The 22,542-nt window shown below is 31.8% G+C and overlaps 1 protein-coding gene and 1 pseudogene across 1 annotated transcript; both read left to right on the top strand.

Annotated features, from left to right (window-relative positions):
* Nucleotides 1-352: 352 nt before the first annotated feature.
* Nucleotides 353-3,995, top strand: LOC142504470 (uncharacterized). The gene is made up of 4 exons (XM_075617329.1): nucleotides 353-460; nucleotides 2,804-2,948; nucleotides 3,289-3,350; nucleotides 3,577-3,995. Exons 1-4 carry the CDS (start codon nucleotides 353-355, stop codon nucleotides 3,730-3,732), a joined length of 471 nt encoding a protein of 156 aa, XP_075473444.1. The 3' UTR covers nucleotides 3,733-3,995.
* A 7,713-nt stretch (nucleotides 3,996-11,708) lies between these two features.
* Nucleotides 11,709-13,859, top strand: LOC142555735 (L-lactate dehydrogenase B-like; annotated as a pseudogene).
* The last annotated feature ends 8,683 nt before the right edge of the window (nucleotides 13,860-22,542 follow it).

The following is a 22,542-nucleotide window of genomic DNA, read 5'->3' as shown; positions in this document are numbered from 1 at the left end:
TTTCTGGAAAAAAATCATAATTAATTTGAGGATACACGCTTGATGGAACTGAATAATTTAAAATACATAAATGAATATTTTATTGTAATTGTTTCTGCAATGGTCAAACCACAATCATAATATGTGTGTGTGTGAACAATTTTTCAAAATTTAAAATATCTCGCTCATATTTAAAAAGAATGAGCCGAGTGCGATGGGGACCTCACTCGACACCAGAGCTGGACCGAGCCGAGTGCGAGACGTAACAGCCCCATTCACATGTTATATATTCTGTCAACTTGCTTCGCATCTAATTAGTTGGGTCTAATCTAGGCATAGACAGATTTACTTGGGCTGCAGTTTTGCCGTAGCAATGGAACATGGAATAGGCACCACAGAAGCGGTGGGCCGACCGTGGGACCGCAGTAGGCCCTTGTATCGTGGCCTGATGGTGCAAATGGCGGTTCAAGCATACTGCACTGTTTGTTGCATCAAGGGTCCCCATCTCCCATTCTCCTTTGTCTCCATTTTGCTTCAATCGCACCCTCTTTAAATGCGCAATGCAAGTTCCACATGAGTACACTCTCTCATTATTGTAATAATATGTAGCCACATGCATCATTGAGGCTTATAACAAGTTGTCGTTTAAGTATCTGCACCACAATTCAAATCTTGTTCAATATCATGTCCAAAGTTTTCTACTTTTTTCTATCATATCATCATACAAGAAACGTGAAACTCACATGTAATTAAGTAACAAAATATTCGGCATCATCTCTATCCATATATACCTTCTGTATTTTGATCAGTTTTAAACATTTTCCTTTAAGAATGTTTTAGGCGAGAAGCCCAAAGACGAGAGGAGAAATTGGCAATTTGTGACGAACATTCCACTTAAAGATCCAGGCACCATGAATGCTCGATCATAAAATGTCTATATGCATCATCTCCAGGAAATTGTAGACCCCCCCGGGCCGCCTTGTGCTCCCCCGACTTAGTAGACATTGCCCTCGAACATCGTTTGAAACGATAACAATGGAAACGTTGACGTAAATATAGTTTTAAAAAAACCTGCATCATGTATTAATCATATGATTTAAAATGAGCACCCAATAATATCAAAACGAAGTCCAAGATAAAATAATGAAAATGAGTTATGTGGCCTGTTCTAGACCAAATAATCTAACAAAGAAAGTAACCGAAATATCAACAAATTTTGCCAACGGAAGTCAGCAGGAAATTATAAGCATGAGATGTAAAGTTTGAAAATCAAAGCATCTTCGCTTACCATATAAAACTAAAGGAATCAGAAGGTTTCACTTGTTTTAGCTATATGGAGAAGTAGTGCATACAATCTGATAATTCTTTAACGCTACATTTATAATGTAAAAGAAAGATTCTTCGCAAATCTAGAGCTTCTATGTGGCTACATGACATGTAATATTGTAAAACTTTTCTTTTCTACTCAAAGAGATCAAATCTAGTTCCAAAATCAACTCATATCCTTATCTTGAAATGCTATCGACGAAAACATCCGAATATAAGTTTTAAAAAATATAGACAACAGTAACGGAGAACACATGAAATTTTTTGGAATGATTAAACCGTTTAATTGTATCCGTCATTGAATTAATTAGAGGGGAACAACGTTGTAGGCTGTTGCATTCATAGCTCAGGACCAATGAGGCTTGTTCCGTATACAACAAAGGGTTTGTCGACAGCTTCATTAATTTTTCAAAAAAGTTATAAATTAGACTAAACACTATTGTACACGGTTAGGTACAAGAGAAATCAACATATGATTTTATGTAAAATACTAGCAAGAATAGAAAGGTGCACTGTGTTGTTCCTTTATTTACGGAACAGAGAAGAAAAATAATATTGAATTCATCGCAATGTTCATTTTTAATAAATCCCCATGCTTAAATTGGTCATTGTACGGATGATAATTAGAGCAAAATATTTTAGATTTTAAAATATAGAAATACTTGATTATAAAATCGGGAATTGATGAAAATTGACTTAAATGTTATGTTTAACATTTAAATCACAGTAACCAAACTCGCAATAAGAGATGAACCATAGAGATATGAATGGAGGAAGGGATATCTGTAAAATAACTTTGGTCAAATAAATTTGAGTAGGTCATTTTTTAAAAAAAATAATTGAGAGTTATAAAAAATAAACCGGACAGAGGACTTCTGCTCAAACACATGTGATGTTCTTATATTTACTATAATTTTATAATGTCATAATTGATACAAGTACAAAAATTTATTAGTCACATATACGAAGGGTCTGTTCATGTTTCTTGAATTTTCCTAAGCAAACATCCGCGTACCGTGCATGAACCTACGTTGACCATATAATGACTTTCTCCCTTTAGGTCCACACTTGATTAAAGGGTGGAAGAGGAGACATGGGAGGCCACCGATATCTACAATATTATTTCCAATGGCCAACACCAAGCAAACTGCATGTTCTCTTAAAATAAAATTTCATCTCCTACCAAAACCCCGCATTTAATGCTTTATCTAATCCTTCTCAGTGCATATATAGTTCATATGACTCGTATCATATTTTAAACTCATTGTTATTCTTGGTCTTTCGCTCTGATCGCACTGTTTACTTTTTTGCATATACCTCTAAATCATGCCTCCACTAGTACTTCATCTAGTTATATATCTTTGCTTGCATGCATGCGCTGCTAGGCCACTTATGGTTTTGGATGTCGCACAAGTTCAGGTATCGAGAAATGATTTTTAAGTTTTGTATATTGAAGTATTGTAAAGAGTTATAAGACTAACCACGTGATTTGGTTCAGGGTTTAAACAGAATAGAAACTGAGACATTTGTGTCACGAGGAAACGTCATCGCTGAATATGGTGGGAAGATCTCCGATGGAACAACGGCTATCCAGTTTGAAAATCAGAGAACTTCTGCTGTTAAAGAAACAGAAGGCATGACAGGTTTGTAGAAAAGATTTTGTTTCATAGATTGTCTTTGATTCTTCCTGGCTTTCACATAGAATACGGTGATTTATACTAGTTATTCATCTTCAATTCCTCAACCTAATACAGTATTGACTGCCCAATATGCAGTGTATTTGACAGAATAAAAGTGTAATCTTTTAATATCAGTATCATATGTTCAACCATAATAACAATAGTCACCTTTTCTTATCTTGAGGTCATGCCCAATAATAATTACTATATTGCAATCTGTTATGATTATTATTGTCCTTAGTGTATCAATATATTGAGTTTCGGATTCGCACGTCTCTCTTACTGATTACTGTCAATCCTACAGGTAGTCCCTCGGTTAAAATTTTATGTTCAAGGAAGATTTTGCAAGAGGCTTCTGAAAAAAAGGTATTTCTTTGAAACCGTTGTCCCATATTTCCCTTAAAATTCATGTTACATAATTGATTTGAAGAGTTTAGACAATTCAGAGGTGATAGAAAAACATACAATCAACAGTAACGATCCTTCATATATAGAATTTCCTTTCAGTCTATATCATGCATGCACAATATAATGGATTTAAGGAACAACAATATTGAATATAAATCTGAACCACCATATAATACATGTGCAGGCATGGAAGAGATTTGAACGGTCCACACCAGAATCACCACCATCCAACGGTGAGGAAACTGTGAATTTTAAGGACAACAGAATAGCGGTGGACGAAGTAGTCATAGATTACGAACAACCCCATCGCAAACCACCTATTCATAACTGGGAACCTTAAACACTATCCAACACTTCTCCCGAAGTACATGTTCATCACGCCAAATCGAATTTTGTCTGCTGTGAATCAACAAATTTTTTTTCTCTTTTCCATTTACTTGGAGCGTGGAGGGGTAAAGTGGCTCCCTCCCCTTTTTGAATCATTATGCATGTATATTACATCTTTTTTTTTTCAAGAATTGTAACACTAGAGACTTGTTGTACAAAAGAAAAAGAAAGAATTATAACTCTTAAGATGATATTCTCCAACTCCACAGTTCAGTTCTAGGGTTGTTTCAATTAATTACTTCAATAATTAAATGCATATGACAAGTTGCTGCAGGTGAGAATGTTATGAATTGAGTGACGATGGTCCCCCTCTCATGTTGTGAGTTGTTCACATTTAATGTATTGAGAATAAAGAATTATAGAAACGAATTGGTTTTCTAATGTTTGTTTAGCCATAGGCATAAATGGTGTATAATTTCACAAGACACTTTCCATTATCAGTTTCTGCACTTTTAGTTGATTGTCCATACTTCTGGTCCAATTGCTTGAATTTATCAGGGTGGACATTTCACCGATTAATTCTATATTTCGCTTCTCTTCGTTTTTTATTGTTTATTTTCCTATATATTGATTCTTATTAGGCAGCAAACGAGGATTTTTTGAAACCGAGACTGATTCAATGAGGCTGAAGCTGGCTTTTTGGCAAAGAGGGAGTCTAATTTATGTTTGGAGGAAAGTGTTTTCAATCTCCGAAAATAATTAAACGAAGCATACATCATATTTTCCAATATATTATCCTAATACATTTTCATCTTTTTCTTTTTATGTTCCGATAAAATCATTACTTTCAATACAACCTTGTATTTTTCTCCCAAACACTCGATTATCATTCCATCACTTTACACTAACTAAAAAACTAACTATATATAATGCGATATCCTATATTAAAAATATCTCATTCAAATAGTTCTACTTCACAAACATGTGTATTTTTTTGTGAGAGCGTCTAACAAGAGACCTATTCGAAAAACAAATAAGAATCGAAATTCATCTTACAAGCTCTATATTTTTTGTCCATCATGTAGATGCATTGGACCCCAAAAAAAAGTCGGTTTCAAATCAATTCATTTAAAAACACAAATCCATATCTATCAATCCTAAACAGACTTTACGAAAATGAGGTAATCATTCGAGAAATTATGTATTCTAACTGAAAAAGAAAAGGTCGAGTAAATTTAATTACTCGACAAGAAAATTGAGGAGAAAGCAGTTACAGTTGGCAGAAACAAATTGTTTTGCTCAGCTCTATCCCAACATTACTCAAACTGGGTATTATCCCATAGTATTTGGATGAAACGGAACTAACATTGCACAAATGAAATTCAGCGCAACAAATCTGGAAATCAAAACAAAAGAATCCTTGTATTCTGAACAAGTTTGGCATTACAACTCTATGCACTCAGTATCAGTTGGGAGTATCAATTACTGGTTAAGTTAATATAGAATGGCCTTACATAATCCACATATTCGAAAGTTCTTAAAATCCGAATTTAAGATCCATATCTCCGCCTCGTGACCAGATGTCGGTTGGACGTACATAATCCAAAATCAGTCAGCTGAACGACACATTTTATCTAGTACATACACTAATCAGAAGAAATTAACACATAATGAATGCACCAGAAAATATTACCGATCAATTACGTCAAAGATATTATTGGTGTTCCTATCTTTCAATATGCTACAGCGAAAAATCAGTCAGAAAATTTTAACAAAGAGCAACTGGCAGTTTAAAAAGCAGATTTTGCTTTTTCAACGACATATTTAAACTTCATTGTTCTTGTTACAATATCATAAATAATTCAAAAGGCATTGAAGATAGTCACATAATCTGCAACTGAGCACTTGTCAAATGCCATTCTAGCAAATACTCTCAGAATCACAATTATCTGACATGTTGATTCACAACCAAAGCTGGAACAGATGGCTGGACTCACAATAAGGAATAAACAATGGGACCGTGGGTCAATACATGTTTTGGTTACTGATTATTTTATATTTCAAAACCCGAAAACAACATTACTTTCTTGAAACTCTTTTTTAGTACTCATTTACATTGTTTGGTCAAAAGTCAAAACTTGTCTCAACGATCACCTCGTTAATTTGCATTAGCATGATAAATCTGTAATTTTAATGGCTTCAGAGTGACAGCCACTCAAACTATTACGACGTAAACCATTTAGAGATGAATTGAGGCACCGAACAACTAGATTCTCAAACAAATGCTATCTCAGCAAGTAGAAATACCAGAGCAGAATTTCAACTTGTGCCAGAAAAGAAATGGTGATTATTAAGCTTGATTCTAAACTCCATGCAAGATTTTGATGCCCAAGTTCTAGTCTTAAAGTTGATAGAGTGATAATTAGGGAAAGTTGCGAAAAACAGCTGGCATAATGAATGGTGTGTCTGAATTCGTAACTGGATCATAGCAACACGAAACCACACACATGCTCCAATTTCACATCTAGAAGAAAAGAAACAGGGGACCTCCTAGTATGCATGCATTTCTTCCTCAAGTAGCTGCTTACTGCACATCAAAGATGATAAAACTGGAAACCAATAATCAAATATTGGGGCCCTATTGGCTCATCCACATCCACAGATTCAGAAAGACAATGTTCTACTTCCTGAAAAACATTATTGATATGCATGTGAGTTGCTTGGAGGCCTTCCATTGACCATGAATCAATTTGGCAATATCAAATCAAGAGAAATCCTCCGGCAATTCGCTGATTTCAAAGATGGTTTTTGCACGAATTAGGGGTACAGACCATCTGCATTATTGAACTTGAAGCTGTGGAAGGACACCATATTAATCTTGTGGATGCGTTGCTGAAGAGCATGCCAACACTTTTTGAGAAGATTTCTAACCATAAGAATCCAATTGAGGGATCAAGTCGACCACTCCTAACATTATTATTTGGATTCATCTTTTGCTCCAAAATGTATCCCCACATTTAAACAAATACCTAGGTTATTCAGAGTCATAAAAATCTGCAGTTAACCTAATTCCAAACCATGTTAAACTTTTATTCAACAAATTACAAATTTTATAATTCAATAAATGTCCGGCAATCCTGATATGCACCCCGTCATTACATGTACTTTAGCAAACTTAATTTTCAGTAGAATACTAAGTGACTGTTATCAACAATTTTCCAACAACTCAGAAGCAAGTTAAATCAACAAGAAATTATACAAGGAATCACAGAAGTTTAGCAACAGTATATCAACTGAAAGCAAATTAATTCAATAAGAAATCATCTGGATAGTGCAACCCAGTCAAAGAAGTATTTTTTAATATAAAAAATGACATTTTGGACATTTGGTCCGAGTTCGGATAACCGATCAATTTTACGGATAGTAGCTAAGCCATGCTGGAGTTTATATTGATCTATATCATGTAAGTGTCGGAATATTATTTTTGCTACGATGCAAATATTTATTTTGGCAGCATTTTATAAACAATTCAACAGGGTTTAGCTAAGTATATGCATTGAAGAAAGAAAGGAATAAGACGCAGGTACCAAACGAGAGCTTTAACAGAGGCCGCGGGAAGGACGATTGAGCGAGCTTCTAGAGCAAGTCCTTGTGGTGAGCGCCTCATTGGTCAAAGGAATTGTGGAGAGGCAGCCCAGGGCGATGGAGAAGAAATATGAGATAATAAAAGTTCCACCAAAATATTATAATGCATTTGTTTTTTTGTTGTTTATTTTTAAAATCATCCACTTCAGCATTAAACATGAAAAAAGTCTAAATACACAAATTTGCTTATGAGCAGAGCTACTTTGCCGTCCACTGTTACTAAATCACCACCTCCCCAAGTTAAACGGGTGCTTGCCGTTGCACCAGGTCCTAAAGCATGGGTGTTTTGTAGCAAAAACGGGTTGTAATTGTATAACGGTATCTGAAAACATATCTTGAGGATGCTCTAAGGTGCTCGTGGTATCATTATGAATTTATAAACCAAAACTCTGAAAGCCCAGAAATATGCATGTCCGGTTGAGATGTGTTATGATGGACGTAAATCTTTATACAAGTGTTTTCACCCTAAACTAAGCCATTCTTAGCCAAGATATGAGCTATCTCATTACTTGTGTCTCATGGAAACTCGAAAGTCTTGAATCGAGTTGATGAATAAAAGATACGATACTTTCGTCTTCGGCAAAATGAAGTGAACCAGCTATGGATTTAACAAAATTACTTGCGTTAGTCTCGATGATGACCTTGTTCCATTGATGCTGTTGAGATGCCAACACCTAACTGCCAAAAGCTCCGGTAAATGGGCTGAGAATATACCATCCAAAACTTGGTCTGAGCTAGTAGCACAAGTCCATGATCATCGCTTGCAACCACACCTATACCCACCCTCGGAGAACATTCTACAATATCTGCTTCAACATTAATCTTTATCGTACCTGCAGGTGGTGCAAGCCACTTAATAGGGGAAGCAGGATTCAGAGGCTTTGGTGAACAGACTTGCTGAAATGACAGAAATTATGCCCATAAAAACTCGCTCGAGAAACAACCTCCTTAGGCTGTAGCTTTTTACCCAAATGAACAAATTGTTTATGGGCAAGCCAAATGCTCCAGGAAACCATGGCAACAAAACTGCCCAACTCTTCATCATTCCCAAATAAGATAACTCATTCCCAAATATCCATGAAAGATCGACTCTTAAAACGAGATAATATTGGTCATAAAGCCGAAATTTCCCACAACTCCTGTGCACCAAAACAAAGCCGAAAAGCATGAAAGCTATGCTCTGGGAAAATATTGCAACACGGGCAGATGTTGTCAACTTTAATACCCCTCACAGCTGGATGAAAACGAGTTGGTAAGATTGCGTGAATGACATTCCATTTAAAAAAACGTGGATCTTGCTTTGGATGTTGAAGTGCCAAAGTTTTCGAAAGTACCAGGGCTTCCTCCCCAGCTACCATCGCTAGAACCCACCCTATCTCCCATCGGCAAAAAATATCCGGATCTAACTGAGTAAATTCCATTTGAAGTAAAGTGCCAAATCAACTCATCAGTTCCGCAGAAAGCAAAGTTGGGAAACCTTTTAAATTCTTCAGTATCTATTTGCCAGAAAATCTGTTCGCTTAATACCCAATTCCAATATCCCAATTATGTTCGACGATCACTCACTTTCAAATTCCCGAAACATTATGCTGCAATTGTAATAGGTTTAAAAGTAAGAGGTCCCAAAAGCCAGGATCTTTGAAAGCTTCTAGAACCAATCTGCCATCGTCAGCCTTTTTGAAACAAATCCCAACACCATAACAAACTTCGCCAATATATATATATATTTATATATGTATATGTATATATATATGACTAAATCTCAAATTTAAAAATATAATTGATCAAAATGATAAAGCATGGAACACATAAGATAAAAATAATAATCTTCCCTATTAAAAATTGAGCACTTTCGGATATTTGGGATATAAATATTTTCTATTGCACCGTGTTTTTAAAATTAAAAAGTCAGGTTATAAAGAAAACTAAAGAGTCAACCAAAAAGGATCATTGGTGGATATTTAATAAATTTTGTAGGTTTTATAAGCACAGTAACATTCAATCAAAATTTTTGCATATTCTATAAAAGTTTAATGGTATTCAAACTAGACTTATATATAGTTTTAAAATTCAAATGATGTTAACTTTGACTTTTAAAAACTCTATAAAAATGTAGGTGTATTGAAATTTTTAATAGATTTTTAATAATTCATTAGCGTACCAACATTAAAACCTAATATACAACTATAAATTGCCAAATTTGTCTATAGTTCAACCGAAAGATTTGGATAGATTTTTAAAACTTTTAACACATACACAAACTTTTTCTCTCTATATACATTTATTTTCCTTATTAGATTTTTCATTTTTTTGTTGATTGCTCATTTAATAGTTTTTTATTTTAATATCTAGAAAATTTTGAATTGTATTATTGATTTTCTGATTTTTTATTTATGATTTATACAAATGAACATAATATTCAATAATAACAAAAGATAAATCCAAAAAAACAATGCTGCTTAATTCTTAATAGTTGAATAGCCTCACAACAAGTATGATAAAAAATAAAACAAAAATTTAGATTTTAAGCTATAATTTATATAAAAAAATAATGATATAAGTGATAAAATAATTTGTTTCCTTTATTATTTAAAAATTATATTTTATTTTTTTTATTTTATAACTTCTAATCTTGAAATTCTACAGGTTTAAAATTATAATTATGATTTTTAAATAAAATTATTACGCTAGATATAAGTAAATCATAAAATTATATCGTCTCATAAAATTAATATATATATATATATATATATATATTCATGTAAAAAAAGTTTATTTATCATGATATAATATTTTGTAAAAATATGATAATTTACAAATTAATTCAAAATGCTAAAAAAATTTGAAAATTTTTAGTCAAAAATTTATAGAAAAAATTTAATAATAATTTTTCCTTAATTAATACAGTGCTTACATCCCACGTACACACACATCCATGTAAGGATTATATAATTTAACTTTTAAATACTTGAATTTATTGACTAATATAAATTTTAAAAAACTATTTTAAAATGAATATGTTATCACTATCAATTAATTATTAGTTCAAATAAATTAATCAAAAATAATATATTATAATTAGATAAAAATCATAGAATTCTATACAAAAAATTTACAAAAATCTAAAATATCTTGCAAAAAAATCTTCAAAAATCCATGAGATTTTGTAAAAGCAAATAAAAATATATTAAATTAACAAAAGTCAAACAGTTAAAAAATTCAATAAAAATCATCAAAAGTACACTAACTTTATACTGATTAAGATCGACTATTGGCATCCCAAGTTCTTTATACTATAGTGGTTGAAATACATTCGATGATTTCATTTTTTTTTTAAAAAAATAGTTGACCAAAGATAGCATGAGGTTTTAAAAATTACGTGATCAAATACGTTTACAGCACCAAGTTTTAGAAGGTCGGTAGAGTGAAAAAATTCTTGCAAGTAACTTTCTACCATGCTTTTCCCATCTTTGGTTTTATTAAAAATTACTTTATAGAAATGGTGGAATATATTCAAAATTATACAATTGATAGGACAAATAGGAAAATGCAAACTATGTGAAAGAAGGGAAATTATATGCCGAGACTTGGGGTGCACACCACTTACCTTCTCGAACAGCATACAAGTCCTTAGTCGACACAAAGAGAACGATTAGTCATCGATAGTTTCCGTGGATATGCGAAGTCTAATACATGTGTCTATAAGTGATTTAATTTGGTTGTGCATTTTGACAAAAACTTGTGTGACACGGTCTCACAGATAGTATTTTATGAGACAGATCTTTTATTTGGGTCATCCATGAAAAAATATTGTGAATATCGGTAGGATTGACTCGTCCCACAAATAAAGATTCATGAGACCGTCTCACAAGATACCTACTCGTTCATTTTTTATTCCATGACAACATTTAATGCAGCGTCATGGTTTGTACGATGGGATAATAGAACACGAGAATAATAAATTGAAAGATGTAGAAAATATAGTAGAATGTGTATAATTTCAATTATTATATAGAATAAATATACGATTAAGTAGGAAATGATACAAAACGTTTTAAACTTGTGAAACTACCCTTGCAATGTTTGAGATATATATTTGATTTGATTTTGTTTTTTGATATCCCAAGAATATCTCATATATCAAGTGTCCATTTTCTAAATATCACGCAACATAAGGGAAAACTCTTAGAAAATATATTTTTCAAAAATTTAAAATAAGATTTTTAAATGTTTGAAATTACTTTTTGTTCCACGAAATATCTTATAAACTGTCGGCGAATGGTCCAAATTGGCCCAAAATGGACTTTTATAATATTTTTACTTGGTTTCTTCCTCCGTATCAGTATCCATAATACCATCGTAGAAAAGTCTTGCTACGTGGAAAAATCAGGGCGGCGGCGCGTTTGTTTCCGAAAAATTCGATCCTTATATAAGAGGCGAGGCTAGTCACCATTTTCTCAACCATCGACGCTCATTCATACACACAAAAACTCACACTTGCATACACCATTCCTTTACACATCATGCAGAAGAGTACATCCACCTCCTCCCTGGATCCCGGTGGACTAGACTTAACCCCAGCCTTTTTGAGCCCCATTACTGGTGGAGCCCCGCCGTCCCCCACCAAGCGCCACACCAAGATCACCGTAGTTGGCGTCGGGAACGTGGGTATGGCCATCGCCCAGACGATCCTCACCCAAGATCTTGCCGATGAGCTCGCCCTCGTCGACGCAAAAGAAGACAAGCTGCGCGGCGGGATGCTCGACCTCCAACACGCCGCCGCTTTCCTCCCACGTACGAAGATACGGGCCTCCCTCGACTACTTTGTCACTGCGAACTCCGACCTCTGCATCGTCACCGCAGGTGCACGGTAGAACTCGGGAGAAAGCAGGCTGAACCTGCTGCAGAGAAATGTGTCTCTGTTTAGGCATATTGTGCCACCGTTGGCTAATACTCTCCGGATTGTATAATATTGGTGGTTTCGAACCCGGTTGATGTGCTGACTTATGTAGCTTGGAGGTTGTCCGGATTCCCACCTAACCGGGTTATCCGATCCGGTACCAACCTGGACTCGTCCAGGTTCCGGTTCTTGATCGCCGATCACCTTGATGTTAATGCACAGGATGTGCAGGTGAGATTTTTTTATTCATTGTTATTATTATTTAATTATTTTCACTTTTGAACATGGCGTATTACTGGCTGCAATAGCTTTTCCATTTCATATTATTTTGAGTTATCATATCAAGCTGATTATCGGCCCCAAGTCCATTTTCAAAAACGGGTTATCATTTCTTGCGCAAAAAAAATCTGCAAATCCAGTAGAAAAAAACATAGTAGCATATTTTAAGGAATACTGCCAACATTATTTTAAATAAAAGTCAAATGGTGTCGCTACCCAAGATTTTCACAACGAGCATATAAGCCATGATATGAGATCTACCTACTACATTCGAGCGAGTACCATTATTTTCTTTTGTCAAACTGCGAGTTGTTGCCAAAGACTTTTGGTCTAGCATCCCACCAATACAGAGAGGGCAAGGATTCTAAATCGATAATATACCATTTTTTCCGTGTCATAAAAGAATGCGAGGAAAGAATAATGCTTGTTTGGGTAGTGGATGGGCAAGTGATCTGGGCTCCTAAACTAATATTAAAGGAAATGAAGTTTGTCAATCACCCAAGTAACGCATGACGAATTCAGACAAAATGCTTGGACTTTTGTGACAGGCCAGTGCTAGTAATTGTGCTACCTAGATATAAATAAGCTGACTATGTATTAATTATTCATACCTTTGCCATTCTAGGCCTACATTGTTGGGGAACATGGTGACAGTTCAGTGGCTCTATGGTCAAGCATAAGTGTTGGAGGAGTCCCAATACTAAGCTTCTTAGAGAGGCAACAGATTGCCTATGAGAAACGCACCTTAGAAAACATCCACAAAGAAGTTGTCCAAAGTGCATATGAAGTCATAAGTTTGAAAGGCTACACGTCGTGGGCGATCGGGTACTCCGTCTCTAGCTTGGCCCGAACGATACTAAGGGATCAAAGAAGGATCCATCCAGTCTCGGTTCTTGCAAAGGACTTGTACAATATCGACGGTGGCGATGTTTTTTTAAGCTTGCCTGCTCAGTTAGGTGGGAGCGGAGTGTTGGGGGTAACCAATGTGCATCTTACTGATGAAGAAGCTCAGCAGCTGAGGAACTCCGCCAAGACCATTCTGGAAGTACAAAGTCAACTGGAAGTATAATTTCTGTGTCACTGAAATGCTTTCTGCTTTGCAGCTGGATAATAACACGAGTTATCATTTTCTCATGATTTGCCTTTATTTAGTGATGCAATCATGAATTTTCTTTCAAGTGCGATGTTCTTACTGTTCTATGAGGTTGTCATTTTTCAGCTACCCCACTTCTCTTAGTATGTATTTTTCTTCCAAGATTTTTGTGGGCAAAACTCTTTAATAATTAAGTAATGTGCCCAAGTAATTTTTAGCGTGATATGTGAGCGTTTTAGTATTTTGAAGGTAGGTCAGATCTCTCATGAAATTAGGTTTATGGAGTTTACAACAAATCTCGAACAGTCTTCTTTTGGTTTCTCTTTATTAAACTATCGGATGAAAATTCCGTCGTTAAGTTGTTTCGAAAAATAAAAAAAAATTCTTTTAATAATTTAATAAATATAAAAAGACTAACAATTGAAACTAAAATCGTGTAAGATAGAAAAATTTTAAGTGTTGTAAAGTAGTAAAATCATGTAAGAGAGATAAATTTTAAGTGTTATGAAGCAGTGAGAAAAATTTAAGTGTTATGAAGTAGTGAGAAAAACTTTAAGTGTTGTGAGAAGTGAGAAAATTGTGTAAGAGAGAAGAAATTTTATGTGTTGTGGAGGAAAATAGACCAAAAATGGAGATATTTATAGAGAGTTTGCGCGGAATTTGGCTAAACCGTCGCTAATTTGATTTTAGGGTTTTTATAATACCATCGCTAAAATATTGCGACGGTTATAGAACAACCGTCGCTAAATGAGCGGCGGTTTTAAAAAACTGTCGCATGTTTTGACATGCGACGAATTTTCTTTAAACTGTCGCTATCAGTAGCGACGGTTTATCTAGAACTATTGCAAAAATTAGTGACGACTTTCCAAAAACTGTCGCTAAGTTAAAATTAACGACAGTTTTATGATAACCGTCGCTAAATTAGCGGCGAATTTTCTAAATCCGTCGCTAAATATTGCAACGTTTGTCCAAAAACCACGCCAATCGACAACGGTTTTAAAAAAACTGTTGTCGTTTGTCAAAAAAACACGTTAATCGACAAGGTTTTCAAAAACCGTTGTCGATTGGCTAAATAAACACGCCAAAACCGTTGTCTTTTGTCCTAAAAAAACGCTGAAAGACAACGGTTTTTTACACCCTAAAAGACAACGGTTTTTTAAAAACCGTTGTTAAAACGCACTTACGACAACGGTTTTCACTAAAACCGTTGTTATAAACTCTATGACAACGGTTTTTCAAAAAAAACCGTTGTCGTAGGTGCGTTATCGTTGGGCATTTTTCTTGTAATGAGGTGCAAATTTCCGAATCAGTGCATGGGATATTGGACTTAGAATTCTATGAAGCCCACAAATAAAGACTTGCATATATATATATATATATATAATACATATAAATATGTGACTTTATATGTGAATTTCTATTTATCTCCTTATTAATTATTTGTTTTACATTAATTTCTTAATTTAAATGTGTCTTTTTGTTATCTCCTTATTAATTACTTGTTTTAAATTAATTTCTTACTTTAAATGTGTCTTTTTTTTAAATAAATATGTGACTTTATATGCATTTCCATTTATCTCCTTATTAATTGTTAATTGCTTGCTTTAGGTTAATTGCTTACTTTAAATGTATCTCTTTTTTTCCTCCTTATTCATATTTTAAATATGTGTAACTAATATAAATATGTGACTTTATATGTGAATTTTCATTTATCTCCTTATTAATTGCTTGCTTTACATTAATTTCTTACTTTAAATGTGTCTTTTTTCTCTTTATTCATATTTTAAATATGTGTGATTATTAGTATTTAATTTTCTATGTCTACACACATTATAATATGTTATTTTTTACTTATGTAAATTAGTATTTGGTTTTTTTGAGCATATCCACATTATAATATGTTATTTTTAATCCAATGATTTAGATTTTTATTTATCTTTTCATTATGTAAATTAAATTAATTAAAGTTTATAAATAACCCATTATCGAATTGTGAATTTTCTTTGGTGTCTTATTAAATTTTTTTCCATGTCCTCGTTAATTTGTCTTTGTGACGTTGACCCTAACTTATGCGTTTAAAAAATTATTTTTTGCAAAAGTTTATAATTAAAAAATACTTTAATAAAATATGGTCAAAAAATTTATTGTGATATAATTTTTTTACAAAAATATTTTTAAATTTTTAAATTTTTAAATCTATTTACTTGTGACCATTTGTTAGAATATATGTGTTTAAATTAAAGTTTTTTGCAACCGAAATTATTTTGCGGTTTATATTTATAAATTATTTAAATAAAACACGGTAAAAGATCGTTGTGATTTAAGCCGTCGATTTGGGTCGGGTATGTCAGTTTGGCCTGCACCGCCAAAAATTTTAAGTGAGTTGGATTGAAATTTTGTCGACTAATTTAAAGGTGAGCCTAAATAAACTCGCACAAGTTTATATTAAATATCTATTTATCTAATATTATCGATTTTCAATCATGAATTCATGATATAAAATGGAAAATATCATTTTGATTTTAAAATTGTGATGTTATTGTGTTGTGTGGGTTGTTGAGACATTTTGGCAGTCACTCAAAATTGAGTGCCAAAGTAGGCATTTGAATTGTATTTTTGGATTTCTAATATATGTTCGTCAACATATTATTTTTAAGTTAGTTTTATCAGTATCGTGAGGGATAAATTTGCTTATTACAATATTTATATATTATCATCTCTTTAAATTAATATTCACTTTCATGTTTGACATGTCATGAGTCTTGATAAAATGAGGAACAATAAATTCAAGCAAACAAATACACAAAAGTCTGGGGCAAAACCAGAATTATATGATAGCGAGAATTAATATATAAATTTTTGTGAATTTATCGATGTTAAGATACATAACAAATCTTATATCATAATATATAAAATTTCAACCTTATAAATGAAATAAATCAAACATATATGAAATATACAAAATTTCATTACATATACAATCAAGTAATTTATTATAATTGTATTTTATTCTACAAGAATTCTTGTCAAACTCAGTGATTGTGGATCTAACATCTATTAAATCAGCAAACTAAAGAGTGTGTCAATTAACCTAATTGAGTAACCATATATTCTTGAATTTCCTAATTAATTTTTTATCTTGATAATTTGTTTCATTTAATATTTTAAATTATAATATACCGTTACTATAACTAAAGACACATTTTTTTTAAATATTCATAAAGACTCAGTCACTAACTCATATGGAAAAACATTTATCTACATACTATATTGAAAATATTCTAATTAATTCAGCGCATGTGCTGAAAATTTTATAATTAATTAAGAAAAATTCATTTACGATAATCATATTTAATCTTTTTGAACTAACATCATTTATTTCATAAGATATTCATCGCAATTATTTATTTTTATGTTAATCTTTAAATCTGAATTATGATGTATATTGTTTTCTAAAAGTTCTTAAATAACGATTTAAAACATTTATTCGACACTTCAATATTAACATTTTAAAATATAATAATTTTATATTGCATGTGTGCAACATTTTTTATCATGATTATAAATTTTTTTAAAATGAATTAGGTAGAAAATAAAAAATTACACAATTAATCAAAAGACAGAAAATAAAAACTAAATAATTGTCTATTACATATAAACTACTAATACCGACTTCTAAATATTGAAGTCGGTGAGAGTGAAGGCCATTATGTACTAAAAAATAAAAATTTAATGCTTGAATGAGTCATATTGCAAAGTTAGTGAAGTAATAAAAATATTATAACCGGCTAAGTTGAATGAGGCTCATACATATAAGTATCTCACTTGGTCTCACCTTATGTTTTGTCACTGTACAAAGCGAAAGTTCATGCACTGTAGTGTTCTACATTTTCTTAATTTTTCTCTTGATTTCAAATTTAATTTCATCATCTATTGATCTTTAAAGATATATTAGAATTTTTTATAAACATCTAATCTTAAATTTGATCAATTAAACAAATAATTATTACACTTTGTATACAAAAATACATAGATTAATATATTTGAAAATAGAAAAAGTAATGTATTGAGAAGAATAAAAAAGAATGTTAGAATTAATACTATAATTATCTAATGTCAAAATTAAATGTAACATCCTACATTCGAAAATGTGTTTATTAAGGTAAAGACTGTGATGATAAACTAGAAATAATAATTTAATTTATCATTGTAACGTAATCATAATGTGATCGTTATTTAGAATCAGAAACTGGATGTACTTTGACTTTTTAATTAAATTGTATAAACAATTCTTTCATTATTTTTAGTGGATAAACATGTTAAATTTATTAAAATAAAATAATAGGATTTAATGATGAATATGAATGTATTAATTCAACTTTCAATTTGGGTTTCAGGATTTTGTCAACATGCTATATATTTTTTTTCTAATTTTTCTTTTATTTTAAAATATAAATTTTCAAATAGATTAAAATTGCTTTTTTTTTTCTCTACTACTTATGTAGAATATCAAGTATATATTCTACTTAAATGTCTTATAAATTCATATGATTTAGTAAAATGTTATTTGCATAAACTTATTTGTTGGGTACAATAATTGATCATGTTGGGTAGAGTAATTGAAATGTTGCGCTTGAGCTGGTGTACTATTTAAATGATTTGATTTGCACCGTTACTATAATCCATAGGTTTTGATAAAACGGTAAACGCTTGAGCCTACAATTGATATCAGAGCCAAGATCTCGACTTTGATTTTCATTGATTGCAATTGGTGCAATTATTAGGAGATAGATTGTTGGGTACAATAATTGTCAACGATGGATAGACGCTTGAGCTGTTGTACGATTTAAAGATTTGACTTGCATCGTTAGTATTAGTTATAGTTTTTGGTAAAATGACAAACGCTCGATCCTACATTATTCGATTGTAAAGCTAGAAGAAAAATGTTGCATCAACTTTTAGTTTTGAATTGGTCCCTTACATGTTACTCGATTTTTAAATTTAGAATCATTCTACAGTTTTCAAATATTATTATAGATTGAATTATAATTGATTCCTTTCAAATTGGATAAATATAGAATAAAACTCATGTAAATATTATTAACAAAAACATTTAAATGAAATATTGGATTTGTCGATAATCAAATAAGAAATAAACAAATTTTGATCATTGAGTGAGAAATAAGATATTTAAAGAAAGTTATAATTGACACAATGAAATAGTGCACCTACATGCATTTATCATTGTATTTTGTAACTAAAATGTCAAAAAATATTTCCACATATTATTTTTATATCATATTTAAAATAATTATGAATCCTAATTTTTATTATTTTGAGTTGACATTTGTTATAAAAAATCATTGCGAATAAATTGAATTTGAAAATTCTTATATATATATATTCACATATTAATATATCAACTTAAGTCCAGATAATAAAAAACTACAAAATGAACTTATTCACCTTCAATGTACACAAATTATATAGTAAATATATATGGCAATTAAGACAATGTAGTAGAATATATGTTCACATATAACAAAATATATAGACAAGAAAAACTGTAAATAAAAATATTTTTCTAGATATAAATATTTTTAATAACTTTTTACAGTGAGTTGGAGAAGATAAAAGAGAAAAAATATTAACTCTTTTGGGTTACACAAAAAATAGAAATGGAAGAAGTGTTTGTCATACAATGAATTCATTTTCAAAATTAAATGTATACTATAAAATTATATTAACTATTCAAACTTTATAAATGCAATGGATTTTTCTCAAGATAAGGGTACACAAATGATCATGTGAAGATATTTAAACAATTAGAAAAATTAAATATATTATTTTTCTGTGGTAATACCAATATGACATTAGTAATTTAATTGTGAAAATTATACTTATGAATTAATATGAAATATTAATATAAATATAATAAGTGTCAGTAAAAAGATGATTTATTGTCAAAAATATTTTTATTATAAATTACAAATAAATGACAACATTTAATCAATATTTTTTTAAATCAGTCCATCAATACTTTTTATATGATGATAGATTATTATAATAATATGTAGTTTATATGTTATCAAGTATAAGTGTCTAATAAATTAAAGGTAACTAGGAAAGTAAAAGGATCCAGTTAAAATTGTTGTCAATTTACATGAAAGAGAATAATAATCAAATAATATTGTAAATAAAAAAATTGCAGATCATTGATTATCAAAAAATATTGTAATAATTAAATATTGTAATAAAATATATGTATTATTGAGAGAATATGACAAATAACAAAAGAAATCAATATATGGTAAAAAAATATATGAGAAAAATATGTTTTTTTCCTAATTATTTACATATGCTAATTAACACGAATTGTCAAAATTTACAATACTATTATCATTATCTTTTGTTAAGTTAACTAATTTTATTTCAAATTCTAATTACTTCAACAAATGTTTCACACGTGTAACGCACGTACATTATTTTTAGTATATATATATATATATATATCTTTTACTATTTATTAAAGCTATGCGTCTTAGAATAACTACACGGTATCTTGGTCTGTTTTTTGAAGTACCTAAATTACCCTCACTCCATCTCTTCATGTTTTACACGCTCCAAAGAAATCAGATCATCTTCAGAAACTAAAACTCCATTCCCTTTTTTCAATTTTCAGATCTAGGTTAAATCTTCTCTCCAAACTTCTCACACAACGCATTTTCTTTGAAGTTAAATCTCCTCTCCCAAACTTCTATCACACGACGGTAAGAACCTTATATTTTTTGGTACCAGTTGGGCTACTAGCTCAATTAGTACCAAGTCTTTTTGAACTATGTACTTATGCCAGGGGATAATGGGTTCGAGACTTAGGGATGTACCACTCCACCAATCTAGTGTGGAGAGTTTTATGAGTAATGATGCATGGGATAGCCCGTGAGGGAATAGGCCCTAGTGGGAGCAAGACGGGAAAAGACCCCTGAAAGAGCCCAAAATCGGGATAGTCCATGGTCGTTACAATAAAGGCGTAAGTACAGTTATGACATTCATTGGACGGTAACAAAATATGATGCCTATAATTATTTTGACATGCATATTTTGTATTTAATCAGTTCAAATTATTAGAGTCCAATTAGTTTGGGAACCACAAAGTTTGATGGGCAAGAAAAATCAAAAGCACCCGAATTAGAACAGGTATATACATATATAGATTTTTACGAAGTTTGTTGGGGTTGATTTAAATTTTCGCCATGAGAGAACCTTGCACTGTACTTCATATCTCCATTATTATCATGCATTGACCATACATAAACTCCGCAACTTCCATAAGATTGGTTCTAAGCAGCAAGCAATGAAAGAAGATTGAAACACAATAATGTCTGATGGTATCAATTCTAGATCTCAGAACTTTGCTGTATTATAATTTTAACATGGCACATTTCAATCTAATTTTGAGATACTTCTTGGGTCTTGAAGTTACTACTAACTCTAGCTAGAAGCTTATACTTATATTCTCGTTTGCCTATCGATTACGCATTTTTGCGGTAGGGTACTAAGTTTCAAGATGAATTTGACTTATTTTCTTGCTTCTCAAATTTCTTGATACACGTTTATAAATTCACTGATTTTCTTTTTCTTCGTCCCTTCTAAAGAATATATTAAGTCTTAGCTAAAGCAACGAGTTCACGTGATTGTAAAATCCCTGCTACAAAAGTCACATGACAGAATCCAACCGTGTTAGCTGAATCACATCTCCAGGCATAAATGGTCACTTCATAGACGAAATAGATATATTTTGATAATTTCTCTCAAATATGATCGTATGTTTTATGTAAGGTTCAGAAATTTAATTCACGTAACCTGACTATGCAATCAAGGATTTTATTTAAATTATATGTTTAATTATTTTTATGCATAATTCATGCATGATAGGATTTAATTCTCGAAATTTTAAAAGTTCACTCATTAGCATTTCTAGGTGCATTTCACGTTCGAACTAGGATCGGAGACCGTAGAAATTTCAGGAAAATTATTTTTATTACACGATTTATTTTTATAAATTAAGTTGAAGCGTTTGTAAGTGTAATTTTCAAAAACGAAGATTTTTGGGTATTTTTACCCGCAGTATTTTAATTTTTATCGGTACATAAATTTTATCAAAAAGAGGGATTTTTTAAGGATTCGACTATTATTTTCAAAACCTTTTCAACATAAAATATTTTTCGGGAGTATGATTTTATTTAATTGACCTATTTTTAAGCTTATTTGACTTAATTAACTTTTTAAACTTTTAATTATCAAATTTAGGTCCATTATCTATTATTCAATAATTTAATTAATCCTAAACCTTATAATTTATACCTAATTACCTCCCTAACTCCCCACTAAACCTATTTAGGTTTCATTAGCCGCCCACCTCCTCCACTCACAACTTCTCTCTTGAATTGCTGCTACAAGCTGTCGGTTATGCCATTTTTTCCACTTCTGGCAAAAGCTTTCTCCTCGGCTGCGATTCTTCCATCGTTTTCCTAGATCAATCATCAAGGCACGTTTGTATATTCCTTTCTCATCATGCACTCCAATAATAGGCTGTAATATGTGTGTTTGTATGCGAAAGATTTTCTCTGGTTGAAGCATGCATATTCGAAATCCTTTGGCATGAAACTTTGCTCATTTTTAGCTTTCAACTCACGTTTTCTGTTATGTATTGCAAGGGGGCTGCTGCATTAGGTGGTCAAGGGCCCTTACAGACCAGGAGTGTGAGGTGTAGGTGCTGGAGTGTGGAGGTGATCGGTTTTGGGTGAGATCGAGAGGGGCTGGGCAGATCGGGAGTTTTGGTGCAGGGGTTCGACCATCGTTTCTCTACACCAGTCGTGCGAGGGCCTTCTCCAGCCCTGGACCAG

This window comes from Primulina tabacum, chromosome 9 (assembly GCF_025594145.1).
Source record: "Primulina tabacum isolate GXHZ01 chromosome 9, ASM2559414v2, whole genome shotgun sequence".
Classification (NCBI taxonomy): Eukaryota; Viridiplantae; Streptophyta; class Magnoliopsida; order Lamiales; family Gesneriaceae; genus Primulina; species Primulina tabacum.
Note: the sequence above shows the minus strand (reverse complement) of the source record. Positions and strands in the feature narration are given on the sequence as shown.